General features: G+C 47.5%; 1 protein-coding gene across 1 annotated transcript in view; it reads left to right on the top strand.

The window, feature by feature from the left end:
- The window catches only part of adamts6 (ADAM metallopeptidase with thrombospondin type 1 motif, 6), a 337,746-nt gene that overhangs the window by 86,989 nt on the left and 233,868 nt on the right, over positions 1-16,889 (top strand). Inside the window, exon 9 of the mRNA XM_037692553.1 lies at positions 4,773-4,919. Within this exon, the coding sequence (XP_037548481.1) occupies positions 4,773-4,919 (147 nt within the window). The remainder of the gene's footprint in view (positions 1-4,772; positions 4,920-16,889) is intronic.

Genomic DNA, 16,889 nt, shown 5'->3' with positions numbered 1-16,889 from the left:
AGATTCAGAACCTGTAGGTCATCCAGAACTTGCAGCTGGTCCAGAACCTTCCGCAGAAGCCAGCCCAGAACCTGCTCTGAACCCAGAACCTGCCGCAGAAGATTCAGAACCTGCAGGTCATTCAGAACCTGCCGCAGAAGATTCAGAACCTGCAGGTCATCCAGAATCTGCAGCTGGTCCAGAATCTGCCGCAGAAGCCAACCCAGAACCTGCTCTGAACCTAGAACCTGCCGCAGAAGATTCAGAACCTGCAGGTCATCCAGAACCTGCAGTGGTACCAGAACCTGTTGCCTGTCCAGAACCTGTAGTGGTACCAGAACCTGTAGCCTGTCCAAAACCTGCAGTAGCCAGTCCGCAGCCTACAGCCTGCGAAGGGATCCACACCTCAGCCTGTGGGTCCAGCGTCTGCTGAGGGGTCCTCACCTCAGCCTGAGGGTCCAACATCTGCTGAGGGGTCCTCACCTCAGCCTGAGGGTCCAACGTCTGCTGAGGGGTCCTCACCTCAGCCTGTGGGTCCAGCGTCTGCTGAGGGGTCCTCACATTAGCCTGAGGGTCCAACATCTGCTGAGGGGTCCTCACCTCAGCCTGAGGGTCCAGCGTCTGCTGAGGGGTCCTCACCTCAGCCTGAGGGTCCAGCGTCTGCTGAGGGGTCCTGTAGGGATGGTGCCATCTTGTGGGCCATCTGTCTGTACTCCCTTGTGTGTCTCATCAATTATCCAATTAATTTCACCCTTGTCTCATACCAGCTGTTTGTAATTATGTCATGTCCTGTCTGTGTATATAGTCTGTCTGTGAGTCCTGTCCTTTGTCGGTTCATCGTTGGGTATTGCCTGTCCTGTCCTGGCTAGTCTGATCCAGTCCTGACCCTATTTTGTAAGTTTGCTGCCATGTCAGCCTTTTGAATTATTATTATTATCCATCCATCCATCCATCCATTTTCTTCCGCTTATCCGAGGTTGGGTCGCGGGGGTAGCAGCCTAAGTAGGGAGGCCCAGACTTCCCTCTCCCCAGCCACTTGGGCCAGCTCTACCGGGGGAATCCCGAGGCGTTCCCAAGCCAGCCAAAAAATATAGTCCCTCCAGCGTGTCCTGGGTCTTCCTCTGGACCTCCTCCCACTGGGACGTGTCCGGAACACCTCACCAGGGAGGCGTCCAGAAGGCATCCTAAACAGATGCCCAAGCCACCTCACCTGGCTCCTCTCAACGTGGAAAAGCAGCGGCTCTACTCTGAGTCCCTCCCGGATGATCGAGCTTCTCACCCTTTTTCTAAGAGAGAGCCCAGACACCCTGTGGAAAAAACTAATTTCGGCCGCTTGTATCCGAGATCTCATTCTTTCAGTCACAACCCAAAGCTCGTGACCATAGATGAGGGTAGGAACGTAGATCGATCATGATTGATTTTATCATTGATTTTAGTTGCACTCTGTAGCACTTTGAGATTTTTGTTAATGAAAAGTGCGTTACAAATTAAATTCATTATTATTATTATTATTAACGTAGATCGATCGGTAAATTGAGAGCTTCGCCTTTTGACTCAGCTCTCTCTTCACCACGACAGACCTGTACAGCACCTGCTTCACTGCAGACGCTGCACCTATCTGCCTAGCGATCTCACGCGCCATTTTTCCTTCATTCGTGAACAAGACCCCTAGATACTTGAACTCCTCCACTTGGGGTAGGACCTCCTCCCTGACCCGGAGAGGGCACTCTACCCTTTTCTGGCTCAAGACCATGGCCTCAGATTTGGAGGAACTGATCTTCATCCCGGCCGCGTCGCATTCGGCTGCGAACTGCTCCAGCGAAAGCTGTAGATCACGATCTGATGAAGCCAATAAGACCACATCATCTGCAAAAAGCAGAGACGCAATCCTAAGGTCACTAAAACGGATCCCCTCAACACCTTGGCTGTGCCTAGAAATTCTGTCCATAAAAGTTATGAACAGAATCTGTGACAAAGGGCAACCTTGGCGGAATCCAACTCTCAATGGGAACAAGCCCGACTTACTGCCGGTGATGCGGACCAGGCTCTGACACAGGTCATACAGGGACCTAACAGCCCATATCAAAGGGCCCGGTACCCCATATTCCCAGAGTACCCCCACAGGGTTCCCCGAGGGACGTGGCCGAACGCCTTCTCCAAGTCCACAAAGCACATGTAGGGGGCAAATTCATGTGGGCACACATGTGGGCAAATTCCCACGCACCCTCCAGGACCCTACTGAGAGTATAGAGCTGGTCCAGTGTTCCACGGCCAGGACGAAAGCCGCACTGCTCCTCCTGAATCCGAGGATCAACTATCCGACGGACCCTCCTCTCCAGAACCCCCAAATAGACCTTACCAGGGAGGCTTAAGAACACGATTCCCCTGTAGTTGGAACACACTCTACGGTCCCCCTTTTTGAATAGGGGGACCACCACCCCGGTCTGCCAATCCTTCTCCAGTGGAAGACGTGCCGGTGGGATTGAGGAGGTCTTCAAAGTATTCCACCCACCGACCCACAACATCCCGAGTTGAGGTCAGCAGCACACCACTCCCACTATAAACAGTGTTGGTGGCGTACTGCTTTCCCCCCTTGAGATGCTGGACCAGAATCACCTCGAAGCCATGAGGAAGTCATTCTTCATGGTCTCTCCGAACTCTTCCCATGCCCGAGTTTTTGCCTCAGCGACCACCCGAGCCACATGTCGCTTGGACTGCCGGTACCCATCAGCTGCTTCCGGGGTCCCACAGGCCAAACAGGCCCAATAGGACTCCTTCTTCAGCCTGACAGCATCCCTCACCGACGGTGTCCACCATCGAGTTCTAGGGATGCTGCTGCGACAGGCACCGACAACCTTGCGGCCGCAGCTCCGGTAAGCCGCCTCGACAATAGAGGCACGAAACATGGTCCACTCAGACTCAATGTCCCCCACCTCCCTCGGAACATGTTTGAAGTTCTACTCCGTCACACAGGAGACTCTGCCAGACGTTCCCAGCAAACCCTCACAATATGTTTGGGTCTGCCAGGTCTGACTGGCATCTTCCCCCACCATCAGAGCCAACTCACCACCAGGTAGTGATGTGTGGACAGCTCCGCCCCTCTCTTCACCCGAGTGTCCAAGACATGTGGCCGCAGATCAGATGAGACGATGACAAAATCGATCATCGAACTGCAGCCTAGGGTGTCCTGGTGCCAAGAGCACATATGGACACCCTTATGCTTGAACAAGGTGTTCGTTATTGACAATCCATGACGAGCACAGAAGTCCAACAACAGAACACCACTCTGGTTCAGATCAGGGAGGCCGTTCCTCCCAACCACACCCCTCCAGGTCTCACTGTCATTGCCCACATGAGCATTGAAGTCCCCCAGCAGAACAAGGGAGTCCCCAGGAGGTGCACTTTCCAGTACCCCCTCCAAAGACTCCAAAAAGGGCGGATAATCTGAACTGCCATTTGGTGCATAAGCACAAACGACAGTCAGAACCCGTCCCCCCACACATAGGTGGAGGGAGGCCACCCTCTCATTCACCGGGGTGAACCCCAACACACAGGCACCAAGTTTGGGGGCAATAAGTATGCCCACTCCTGCTTGGCGCCTCTCACCAGGGGCAACTCCAGAGTGGAAGAGTGTCCAGCCCCTCTCAAGGAAACTGGTTCCAGAGCCAGAGCCATGCGTAGAGTTGAGTCCGACTACTTCTAGCGGAACCTCTCAGCCTCAAACACCAGCTCAGGCTCCTTCCCCACCAGTGAGGTGACATTCCACCTTCCGCATTCCATTATTATTATTATTATTATTATTATTATTATTATTATAGTATTTTATTTTGTATGTCTACCTCCTGAGTCCTGCCTGCTCAATCGGGTTCTCTCCTGTCCTGACCTGCCTGAAACCCGGACAATTACACATATGGCCTATATGAAAATTACAAAGTATGTTAAATATATGAGACATATACAGGACATATTTGAGTAATCTGTTACATATAAAACAAATATGAGATATTTTGAGACAATGTGGGACATATACTATATACTGTATGTGACATAAATGAAACATATAGGAAGAAGACAGGAATATGTAACACATATGAGACAAAAAAGACATATGTCAAATTGAGAAATACATGAGACAAATATTAGAAATATGTGTGATGTATATGTAGCTCTAAACAAATATGAGATATATATGAAATGTATCACATTTTTAAGAAACATTTGTTACATACATGAGACATGTATAGGAGTGTAGTGATGGGGTGTATGGAGTGGTGGAGCAGAGGTTAGAGAGGGTGAGCCTGTGATCAGAAAGTCACTGGTTCAACTCCCCGAATCGACAACACCAAAAATGTGGGTAGGAAAGGTGAAACACCCACACCTGGCTCCACCCTCATTTGATCCACTTTGGGTCCATGAGCAAGGCCCATAACCCCCACCATCTGCTCCCCCACGTACCATAGATGGCAGCTGTCTGCTCCACACAGAGGGCTGTGGTAGCTTGGTGGTCTGTGGTTGCTTCAGGAAGGCCATCCAACGTAAAAACAATCAATAAGTCTTTGTGCAAGTTAGTTTGCTGGGGCGACCCCTGAAAAAGGGAGCAGCCGAAAGAAGAAAAATAATAAAACATAAAAATGAGACATGTATAGAACATATTTAGGAAATATGTTACATAATGAAACAAATGGTTCAATAGTTCAATCACTATTGAACAATGACACAGGAGTGGAACAAGATTCACAAGCATATTGGACACCGCCCATGTCATTTATTCAAGTTTTATTTGTGTGTTTCAGTTTTGGGATGAACCATGATGGGATCGGTAATTCCTGTGGCACCAAAGGTCATGAAACAGCCAAGCTGATGGCTGCTCACATAACAGCCAACACCAACCCTTTCTCCTGGTCTGCATGCAGCAAAGACTACATCACCAGCTTTCTTGAGTAAGTGGAGGATAGATGTTCCCTGTGGGACCATCTGAGTGTATTTGGGTTTGTCTGCATATGTGTGCAGCAGAGGGAAAAGTTTGTGCCTGGGTCCCTGCTTGCTCACAGATGTCTCGGTTCACAACATGCTGCCTTTGGCTGCCCCTAGTGTTGAACATGAGGCTGGCACACTTATTCACATTCATCCATTCCCTAAATCTCCTGCCAGACCTCTTTGTGGCCGTGTATGTTGAACTGAATGCTTTCAATTTTTGCATCTTTACATCACAGAGCAGCTGGTTTTGGAGTTTATGCGGTCCTCATAGTGATGTGTAGGCTCAAGGTTTCGGCCGCTGCTTTGAGGTTAAAGTCAAAGTTGAAAGATGTTGGAAGCATGTACATAAATAAAAGTTAAAAGTGCCATTTGGCACCGTGAAGGACTGCTGACTGATGGCTGAATTCTGACATTTATGAAATAATTCTGTTAAAAAATGAACAGATACCAGTAACAGAGACAAGACTGAAGGAATCAAAAGCATTTGTCATGAGTTGTACTGGTTGGTACTCAAAATGAACTGGAGGTTTATATTCAGAAGTAAAGCCAAACTTTTAAGATGTTGGCTGTACCTGAGACCTTGAACAGCAAAATACCCTTCGTTGTTAGTTGTTTTTGTTGTTGTTTCCAAGTGATTTCTCACTAATGTCAGAAAAATAGATATCTCATGCTCATGTTTAACAGCTTAGTTGGTGTGATGAATAAAACAATGCCATTCCATGTGAGAAACCAATGATTCAAATCCAGTCAAGATTTATTCTTCTACATATTTTTCCATTATCCAATGTAAAATTGGAAAAGTGATCAGCATCACTTCCGGCGAGCTGATGGACAGCAGCTCCCTCCGGCTTCTCTGCAGTCTTTTATCATCAAACTGACCCGTTTTTCGAACCGGACTAAAGTTGGTCCTCCTTCCAACCGAATTCGGTGTTCAGTGACTCAGAGAGCCGGACGGGACCGTCCAAAAAAAAAATATTTTGGCCCTGGACCGATCGGCCGCTCCCCCCCCCATCGGTCACTCTGAGCGCACCCTGCCGGCCAGGTGACCCCTCGAGCTGGGGAGTCGACGCACGAAGGTCCAGTGTTTTTTCTCTCTCTCTCTGGACCTCAACGAACTCTTATCTGGACCTTTGTGGTTCTACCTGGTTCCGACAAATATCGCCGGGTGGTATTTCGCTGGTTTTCAGCTGGACTGGCCCTCGTGGTGTTTCCATGGGTGTGGGGGAAGTGTACCTGTGACCCTCAAATTGGACCAGAACCGAATCGAGGTGGATGTGGGGAAATTCATCTTCTACAGAGCCGGTCTCAGCTTCAGTGAGCAGCCCGTTACTTTTACTGAAGGACGATCCACCTCCGTGGAGTCGTTGTGTTCACCTGGAGGAGACGCTCCGGTGCTTTGAAGCGCCGCCAGACCAGAGCAGAACCGCGCCGCCGGGCTGCCGGACCGGAGCAGAACTGCGCTGCCAGACTGGGCCGCTGGACCGGAGCAAAACCGGGCCAGGGATATCTTCAGCCTCTTCGTCTCTCGTGCTTGGAGCCGAACTGGAGCAGAACCGGACCGGACCAGTTGCCGACTTCAGCCTCAGCCTCTCCGGTCAGTCTCGTTTTTCACCGGGGGTGCCCGGTGCTGTCGGGTGCTGAGAAGCGGAGGAGCAGCGTGGAGGAGCAGCATGGAGGAGCAGGGCTGCGTGGTGCTCGAGTGAAGTTCGGAGTTTGTATCGGAGCTGCTGCAGGCCTCCATCCAAACTCACCTGGATAATAATTAATTTTATTCCGGATCACGTTGTTGGCCCCTGTTGACCTGAAACGAGCTAGGACCATGCCTTTCACTTCAGGAGGATTTTCTGGCAGCTCGCTCTGCTATTTGCTGTGAATTTTCTGTTTCTGTTTCGGCCTGTTGATTCTGGACCCAGCTTCTGTTTCTCATGGGAGCATCCATCCATCCATCCATCCTTCTTCACAGGGGGGCCGGAGCCCCCCTCAGCCCAACTCAAACTGCAGTTGGCCCAACTCGTCGGGTTTGTTTGCCCATTTGAACTGTGACATTTTATGGTCTGAATCTTTTCTGCATCATTCATATTACTGTCACTATTTTCAGTTCTCAGATTATCTGGAGTCACTGAATCTTGTTAATACACCTGAATCTGTCCATCACTGCAACTTTCACTGTTTTTGGGTTCTGAATGATCGCGTCTTCATTAATGTTTCTCATGGTTCAATTATGGGGGATAATTGCCACACTGTTAACTCCTGTAATTACACATCAGTCACAAAAAACTCAAGGAAATGTCTGATAATAATGTTGTTACTGCTCTCAGGGATTCAGCCCAACCCTGGACCCCCGACTAATTACAGCACACCAAATGACTTTAAAAATGCCTTTGGGCTTCATTTTCTGCATGTAAACGCTCGTAGTCTTCTGAAAAAACTTGATGCTGTGAAAATCCTGGTCAGTTCTTCTGGGGCAGATGTTATCTTTATTTCTGAATCCTGGCTCAACAAATCTGTAATGAATAATGACGTGGCAATCAATGGATTTAACATCTACCGCTGTGATCGTCAAAAAAGGGGGGGTGGAGTCATTATTTACATTAGAGATACCCTGGTTTCAAGTCTTGTGACTTCCAAAACAATTCCAAATCAGTTTGAAGCCTTATCTGTAAACATCACCTTGAATGGAGGCCAGGTTTTAACTGTAGTCTGCTGCTATCGTCCACCATCCGCTTCTCCTGAGGCATTAAATGCCATTAAGGAATTCCTTGGTAATTTAAAATTCAAAGAGGTCTTTTTAGCTGGAGATCTTAACATTGATTGGTGTAAGTCGACCCCCCTCTGTGACAAATTCAAGGAATGTTGCTTCTCTTTTAATTTAACCCAACTGATCGACTCCCCCACCAGATTAAATAAAAGCCACCCTGACAATTCCTCCATCTTAGACCTGTTTCTAACTAATATGCCTCACAAATTCCCTGGTACAGGTGTATTCGCTGATCTTTTGAGTGATCATTGTGTGACAGCGGCTTTAAGAAATATTAAACTTCCACCTTCTAAGCCCAGATTAATTAAAAAAAGGGATCTGAAACATTTCTGTGAACAGTCATTCCTCTGGGATCTGTCTCACTTTGACTGGCATCGTATTCTGTTAACTGATGACGTGAACTCTGCTTGGAACTATTTCCATAATAATTTCATTTATTTCCTGAACTTACATGCTCCTTTTCGTCAGTTCAGAATAAAGGGACGAGACAGCCCCTGGTTTACTCCAGAGCTAGCTGACCTCCTGCACAGGAGAGATCATCTTTGGGCTGCAGCGAGAAAATCTGGCTCAGACACTGACTGGTTGAGTTTTCGACAGATGAGGAATAAATGTACAACTTCTGTTAAAGAAGCAAAACGCAACTATTTCTTATCTCAGACTTCCAAAAATCTAAATGACCCTAACAGATTCTGGAAAACAATTAAATCTCTCTCAGGCACCCCCCAATCATCTGACCTCCCATCACAACTTCTCGTTAACTCTGTTCCTGTGTCAAATAAGCACGAGATCCTGAACTGTTTCAACAAACATTTTGTTGCTTCTGGTTCTTTATTTGACACAGTTACTAACAAAAAATCAGCCACTTCACTTAATAACCAAACTTCTACAAATCAAATCCCTCCTACAAGTCAATCCTCAGTTAATCACACCTTCTCTTTTTCTCCATTCTCAGTCAGTGAGGTCAATAAACTGTTAAAAGATCTTGATCCTAAAAAATCTGCAGGTCCAGATGAACTTCCACCATATTTCTTAAGGCTGGCTGCTCATATCATCACAGTCCCTGTGACCCACATCTTCAATCTCTCCATAAGACAAAACTCCATCCCAGACACTTGGACAACAGCCTTTGTTCTTCCTTTGCTGAAGGGAGGTGACCCCACCTCACTGAACAACTATCGACCAATCTCTAAACTCTGCATTTTAGCCAAGGTTCTAGAAAAACTGATAAACTCTCAAATCAAAAATTACCTGGACTCATTTAACATCTTACCTCCACATCAATCTGGTTTCAGGAAACAACACAGCACAACCACTGCCTCACTGAAGGTTCTTAATGACGTTGTTGAAGCACTGGATGCTAAAGATTATTGTGCTGCACTTTTCTTAGACCTGTCTAAAGCTTTTGACACTGTGGATCATAACATCTTGTGTCATAAACTCTCAGAAATTGGTTTCTCAGATCACACCATTGGTTGGTTTTCTAACTATCTTTCAGACCGGAGGCAATGTGTTCAACATAATGGTACTTCCTCCAGTTATTTAACATTCAACAATGGTGTACCACAAGGCTCAGTCTTAGGACCCACCCTCTTTACAATCTACATACATAATGTAGGTAAAAACATCCCTAATGCATCCATACATTTCTATGCTGACGACACAGTTGTTTATTGTCGAGCTAAAACAGTTGCTAAGGCTTTCCAGCTTTTGAAATCTGCATTCAACTACATCCAGACAGATTTGTTCCGCCTCAAACTTGTCCTAAATGCCGAAAAAACCAAAGGGATGCTTTTTTCAAATAGGAAGTTGGTCCCAGCAGTTCTTCCTCCGATTTTATCCTCAAATGGTGTCCCCATTGAGTTTGTTGATTCCTATAAATATTTGGGTATCTTGGTCGACTCACATCTTTCTTTTAAGCTCCATGTGGAAAACTTGGTAAAGAAACTGAAAGTTAAACTAGGTTTCTTTTTCAGAAACAAATCCTGTCTAACTCTGAATGCTAGAAAACGCCTTGTATCTGTGACTTTCCTTCCCTCAATTGATTTTGGTGATATTATTTACATGAACGCTCCTACAAGAACCCTGCAGATGTTGGATGCTGTCTATCATGGTGCACTAAGATTCATAACTGGCTGTGATTATCGTACCCACCACTGCACCCTGTATTCATTGGTTAACTGGACATCATTAACTTCACGCAGACTCTCCCACTGGTACATTTTCATCTTTAAATCACTTCTTGGTCTGCTGCCTTCATACATCTCCTCCTACATGTCTCTGCGTGAGTGCAGCTACGGAGTGCGCTCTCAGGACATTATTACCTGCAGTGTTCCCTCAGTGAGGACTGAACTAGGCAAAAGGGCCTTCTCCTACTCCGCTCCTGTTTCCTGGAATATCTTACAAAAAGATTTGAAGCTCTCGACCTTGACCTCTCTAAGTGGCTTTAAGAATCTGTTGGACTCCTGGCAGGGTCCAATGCAGACATGTTCCTGTTTTTAGTTTTCTACATTTGTCTTGGAATCTAGCTGTTTTTTTGTTTTTTTACCTTTTTCCTTTTAGCCATCCTATTTGTTAAAAAAACAAAAACAAAAAAAAAAACTGTAGTATGAGTTTTTATAACTGCTTATTGTTGTTGCTGTTGTCCATTGTTGTCATCTTTCTTTGTTGAAATCAGGTCTCTCTTGTAAATGAGTCCTCGAGGCTCAATGGGATTTACCTGTATAAATAAAGGTTGATTGATTGATTATATTCCAGATACCCAGACTGTCCTGAAGATTTTCAAAATAGGTTTGATCGGTAGTCTTTCTGAAAGTCTTTGAAAAAAAAAAAATTAAACTTTTGTAAAAAAGACTCAATTTCTTGTCACATTAATTTTTAATGTGTTCCTAAATTATGAATTTGTAAACTGCGTCCAGCTTAGTTTGTTTACCTCTAGAAGCAACCAAAGTGACAGAAAACGGATTTAATCAATCAATCAACCTTTATTTAGACAGGTAAATCCCATTGAGCCTCGAGGACTCATTTACAAGAGACCTGATTTCAACAAAGAAAGATGACAACAATGGACAACAGCAACAACAATAAACAATTATAAAAAGTCATACTGCAGGTTTTTTTTTTGTTGTTTTTTTGTTTGGTTTTTTTAACAAATAGGATGGCTAAAAGGAAAAGGTAACAAAACAACAGCAAAAAAAAAACAGCTAGATTCCAAGACAAACTCTCAGTCATTGAAAACTGTTTCAGATTAAAGAAATTCAACGATTATGATGATCTGCTGAGTAAAGTATGCAAATTAAAAAATGTTTTGTTTACACTGAGTACAGACATGCATTTCAGAAATACACATCAATATACCTAGAAAACTACTGGAGTAAACTCTTTCAAATTACACTATTTGATATAGTTCAGGATGACATTACATTTGTTCTTTTTCTAACTTCGTTCGGTGTTTCACTATGGGAAACGCTCCAGCGTGACCATCTACGGAAGCTCCAATGACATTACGTCTGTCAAAAGACAGACCAGTTGAGCTGTGCTCAGGGCTCCGCCCCCACCTTGACACCACAGTCAACTGACCACCTTCTACTCATTCTCGCTTTCTTCCCGTGAGAAACTACAACAAGCTCCCTCAGCACGATCAGGCTAGCTAGGTTAGCTGCTAAACAATTCTCAGGCGTCCCGTAAAGGAGTACGTTGCCGAACGCAGTTCCTGGCGGCGTCAGCTCGAACCGTGTTGAGTAAGTTGGTGCTTCGCAAGAAGTAACTTTGTTACATTTGGGAGCGGTGACCGTGTCAAGGCGAGCTGTTCCCACTGCTCAGTTTTACCTACTCGAGTGGCTGCAAGTGTAACGCAAGCTAACGCGTCAAGGCGAGCTAGCTTTCCTTTAGAGGTAGCATTAGCTTGGTACCTTTAGAGGCTTTCCATTACAGCTAACGTGTTACGACGAGCGTTTTTTAGCCTAGCTGTTAGCCCAGTTTTAACCCCGCGGCTAGCTTTAACGACGAACAGTTAACGTGTCACGACGAACTAGTTCCTTTATCATTATGGCTACGGCACCCACCCCCACCAAAGGGTCGGAACCTAAGGCCAAAGAGGCTGTATCCCGCCCGTGCCCCTCGTCATGCGGGGCCTCTATTTCGGGCAGAGACCCTCACCCAATGTGCATAATATGCATGGGCACTAAACACGCACAAACGTCACTGGCGAACCCTCAGGCATGTCAATACTGCTCCTCCATGCCAGAAAAAAATCCTAGAAAGGAGGCTGAGAGTGGCAGTTACGAACAGCCAGAACCCGTGCCTGTCCGCAACCGCGGTAACAGGTGACGACCATCAGCCGCGAGCCACCACGTGCTGGGCGGACATGATGGAAGAGGAGTCCCCGGTCATGCCGCCACTCTTCGATGGGCTGGTAGATGGAGGGGTTTTTGAAACAGGTCAGGAGGAGACGGAGGGCGACGCTAACTCCGATCTCCTCGACATGGACGAGATGGAGGAAGAGGAGGATGACTCTACTTTCCCGGTCCCACACTCGAGGCCACCCAGCGGGGCTGGGGTGGCACCTCTGGTGGACAGTGACCTGTATGATGTCTGCAGAAGAGCAGCGTCGAAGCTGAACATCCCCTGGCCTGCAACCCAGGACGCAGGGGGGCGGAACGAGACCTGTATGATGGTAAGAGACTCCCACCAGCCTCCACACCAAGCAAACCACTTTTACCAGCTGTCCCAGCTTGTATGAGGGAAACGAGCCATTACTGGTCAAGCCCTTTTAGGAGCAGGCTCCCCACCAAGGGCTGCTCCAACCTGGAAATACAGGGGATGGAGGAGTTGGGGCTGACCAAATCCCCAGCGGTGGGACCTTCAGTGGCGTACCACCTCCACCCCAACCGCAGGTCTGTTTCAGCCTCTACTAATATTTCTCTCCCAGCTAAATCGGACCGCCTCACGGCGTCGATTTATCAGAGCATGTACACATATGCTGGACAGTCTGTATGTTCTCTTAATGCTGTCACTCTGTTGTCAGCATATCAAGCAGAGATCCTGGAGGAGATGGGCCGCCAGCTGGACTCGGGGTCACCTAACCCCGCTCTGTGGGATGAAATTTGTGTTGTTAACGATCTCATCCTACGCTCATCCAGAGGAGCTGTCCAGGGCAGTGGCCGCGTCATGGGACTTGCTGTAGCAGGAGAGAGAGAGCCCTGTGGCTGAACCTGTCAGGCCTGGGGGACTCCCAGAAAGCGGAGGTGATGGACGCAGCCTATGACCCGACCAAAGGTCTCTTCAGCCCAGCTTTGGAGAAGATGAGGGAGATGAGCACCCTTAGAAAACAAGAGGGTGAAGCCTTTAACCTCTGCTTGCCACGCAAGCCGAACCCTCACCCGGCTCAGGGTCCAAGACCCGGGTTTGCAGCAGCTGCAGCGGCAGCAAGGGGACGGCAGGGTGGTTCTAGCACACCCAGACAAGCAGCTGGTCACCCTAACCAACAAAACAAAGGAGAAAACCCAAGGCCTTGGGGCAAGCACTCCTTCGTAGCAGCAGATGCCAGAAAACGTCCATCCCACCCCAGCGATGGCAAGAAAAAGCGGATGACCTAACAACCCCACCTTTTCCACCTCCAGCGAAAAGGAGGAAATTGGCAGTAGAGGAAACCCGCCTGTGTTCTCACACTCCTGCAGTTCCCAGTTCAACAGAAGTGCAGTTTGTTCAGCCCTCTCATGTTCAGAGAGAGCGGACTGTGAGGCAGAAAACACAGTGTCACCAAGCACTGAATGTGCATCACGCACCCAAAAGCACTCGCTCAGTGTCACCAAACACTCACCAGTGCCCCAAGATGCCTCATTTTGTTCTGGGGAAAACAATAAAAATAAAAAATGCATTTCTGCAGCTGACAGAGAGGAGGATAACATCTTTCTCTCAGTGCATCGCGAGCTTCCAGCAGGGGAGAGTCGTCTCATTCAGACTTTGTCTGCGTCTGTTCGGGTTAATGGCCTCAGTAATTACGGTGGTAAAACTGGGTCTTCTAATGATGAGGGACTTTCAAAGATGGGTTGCATCACTGAGTTTATGCCCTCGTCGTCATTTACATCGCCGAGTGAAAGTATCTGCAACATGTATGATGGCTCTGCATCCATGGAGGGACCCAGTGGTTTTCAGCACTGGGGTTCAGTTAGGAGCAGTAACATCCAGGGTCACCATCACAACAGATGCATCCCTGAGAGGATGGGGGTCCACGATGATGGGCAGGACAGTGAACGGTGTGTGGTCACAGACAAAATCACGCCTTCACATAAATGTGCTAGAACTGCAGGCAGTTTTCCTAGCTTTAAAGCATTTTCTGCCCCATTTAAAGGACTGTCATGTCTTAGTGAAGACAGACAATTCAACGGTGGTGGCTTACATCAACCGTCAGGGCGGGACACGATCCCAGCAGCTGCACAGACTGGCCCGAGAGTTAATCTTATGGAGCAGCACCAGACTCCTGTCAGTCCGGGCAACTCATGTGGCAGGGATTCTGAACAGAGGAGCAGATCTGTTGTCCAGGGGCAACCCTCTGTATGGAGAGTGGCAGCTCCACCCTCAGGTGGTGGGGCAGATCTGGCAGAGATACGGCAGGGCCGTCGTAGATCTCTTTGCCTCATGGGAAAACACCCACTGCCCGCTGTTTTTCTCCCTGTCAGACGCAGATGCTCCACTAGTGGTGGATGCTCTAGCTCACCCATGGCCAAACGTGCTGCTGTATGCATTCCCACCTCTCAGCCTGATTTCTCCCACATTGAGCAGAGTGAGAGAACAGGGCCGGTCTTTAATTTTAGTGGCCCCATGGTGGCCATCCAAGCCCTGGGTGGCAGAAATTATTCAGATGCTGTCAGGGGAACCATGGCCTCTTCCTGTTCACAGGGACCTTCTGTCCCAATCCAGGAGAGAAATTTATCACCCCCACCCAGACCACATGGCTCTCTGGGCCTGGCCCGTGAAAGGTGGAATCTAAATCTAGCTGGTCTTCCCCCAGGGGTCATTAATACAATTCAGAACGCGAGGGCCCCCTCTACACGTTATCTGTATAGAAGCAAATGGCGAGTTTTTGAAGAATGGTGTGGGGAGAGGCACGTCATTCCTTTCCAGTGCTCTCTTGTGGATGTGCTCTGTTTTTTACAGAATCTACTGGAAAAAGGGAAGGCTTTTTCCACTATCAAAGTTTATTTGGCAGCTATTTCAGCTTGTCGCATCGGTTTTGGTGACAAATCCATTGGACAGCACCCGTTAGTGTCGCTTCATGAAAGGGGCACAACGTAAGCTGCCGGTTTCTAGGCCTCTGGTACCTTTGTGGGATCTCTCACTGGTGCTGGAAGCCCTCCGTAATCATCCCTTTGAACCTGTGGAGGGGGCAGGGATGAAATTTCTTTCTTTTAAGACTGCCCTGCTTTTAGCTTTAACTACAGCTAAAAGGGTGAGTGATTTACACGCTTTATCTATCAGCCCTTCTTGCTCGCAGTGGGCACCTGGGTTCTCTAAGGTGTGTCTGAGGCCCAATCCAGCGTTTGTGCCTAAGGTGATGAATTCTGTGTACAGATGTTGTTCAGTAGAGCTGTTAGCTTTCCATCCTCCTCGATTCTCCTCTGAAATGGAGCGAGACCTTAACTCCTTGTGTCCTGTGCGGTCACTGAAAGCATATGTTGACAGGACAGCTGACTTCAGGAAGTCAGACCAACTGTTTGTTTCTTGGGCCTCAACTCATAAAGGGAAACCAATTTCTTGCCAGAGGCTGGCACATTGGATTGTGGAGACAATTAGTCTCTGTTACAGATGTAGGGGTACAGAGCCCCCGTCTGGGCTGAGAGCCCATTCTACTAGGAGCATGGCCACATCATGGGCCCTGTATCAGTCCAAGATATTTGTGTGGAACTGTTCTGTAGAGATGAGCAGAGAGCTGTGTGTCCTGTCTGTGAGTTTTCTCTCCACCAGAACCACAAAGTGATTCCTGTAGAACAAGCAGTCAGTGAGCTGAAGGAGCAGCTGAGATCTGACTTAAAGTCTCTGCAGGACAAGAGGAACAAACACCAACATGTGGAGAAAACATACAATGATGTGATCCAACACTCCAAGAAGCAGCTGCTGTCCACAGAGACACAGATCAGAGCAGAGTTCAACAAGCTCCACCAGCTCCTGAGAGAGGAAGAGGAGTCCAGACTGGCAGCTCTGAGGGAGGAAGAGGAGCAGAAGGGGAAGACTATGAGCAGAGAGATGAAGAGGATTCAGGAGCACATCTCCTCTCTGTCAGACAGTATCTCTGCTGTTGAAGAAGACCTGCAGAAAGACAACGTGTCCTTCCTCAGCACTTATAAAGACACTCAGACCAGAGCCAGAACCCAGAGCTCACTGTCAGATCCACAGCTGGTCTCAGGAGTCCTGATAGATGTGGCCCAACACCTGGGCAACCTGTCCTTCAGAGTCTGGGACAAGAAGAAGGACAAGGTCCACTTCAGTCCTGTCATTCTGGACCCAAACACTGCGAGTGGCTGGCTCTACCTGTCTGATGATCTGACCAGTGTGAGACGTGGAGACACAAAGCAGCAGCTTCCTGATAATCCAGAGAGAAACACTAGATACACCAATGTTTTAGGTTCTGAGAGTTTCAGTTCAGGGAAACACAGCTGGGAGGTGGAGGTGGGAGATCATCCTCGCTGGAATGTTGGTTTGGTTAAAGAGTCAGTCGACAGGAAGGGAGAGATATTTCCTTCACCAGAATATGGACTCTGGTGTTTATGGCATAAAGATGGAAAATACACTAATGGTGATGGTGAAACTCTCAGATTGAAGAAGAGTCTCCAGAGGATCAGGGTCCAGCTGGACTATGACAGGGGGGAGGTGTCCTTCTACGACTCTGAAGACATGAGTCACATCTTCACCTACAGAGACACTTTCACTGAGAAACTCTTCCCTTTTTTTAATGTTGGAGAAGCTGGAGACGCCAAAACATCTGAAGTTAAAATCTGTCAAACTAAAGTTTCTGTTTAAAGTTCATGTTTGTTTTTGTTTCTCAGTTATTGGAGAATAATCACACAATAAGTTCAACATCATATTTTATAAGAACATAAATACTCAAAACAAATAAAAAATACACTTTGGTATTAATTAAAACTGCTGTTAAAAGAGTTTGATAGTTTTGACATTTTGT

Source organism: Nematolebias whitei, chromosome 18, assembly GCF_014905685.2.
Source record: "Nematolebias whitei isolate Nwh7 chromosome 18, NemWhi1, whole genome shotgun sequence".
Lineage (NCBI taxonomy): Eukaryota > Metazoa > Chordata > Actinopteri > Cyprinodontiformes > Rivulidae > Nematolebias > Nematolebias whitei.
Note: the sequence above shows the minus strand (reverse complement) of the source record. Positions and strands in the feature narration are given on the sequence as shown.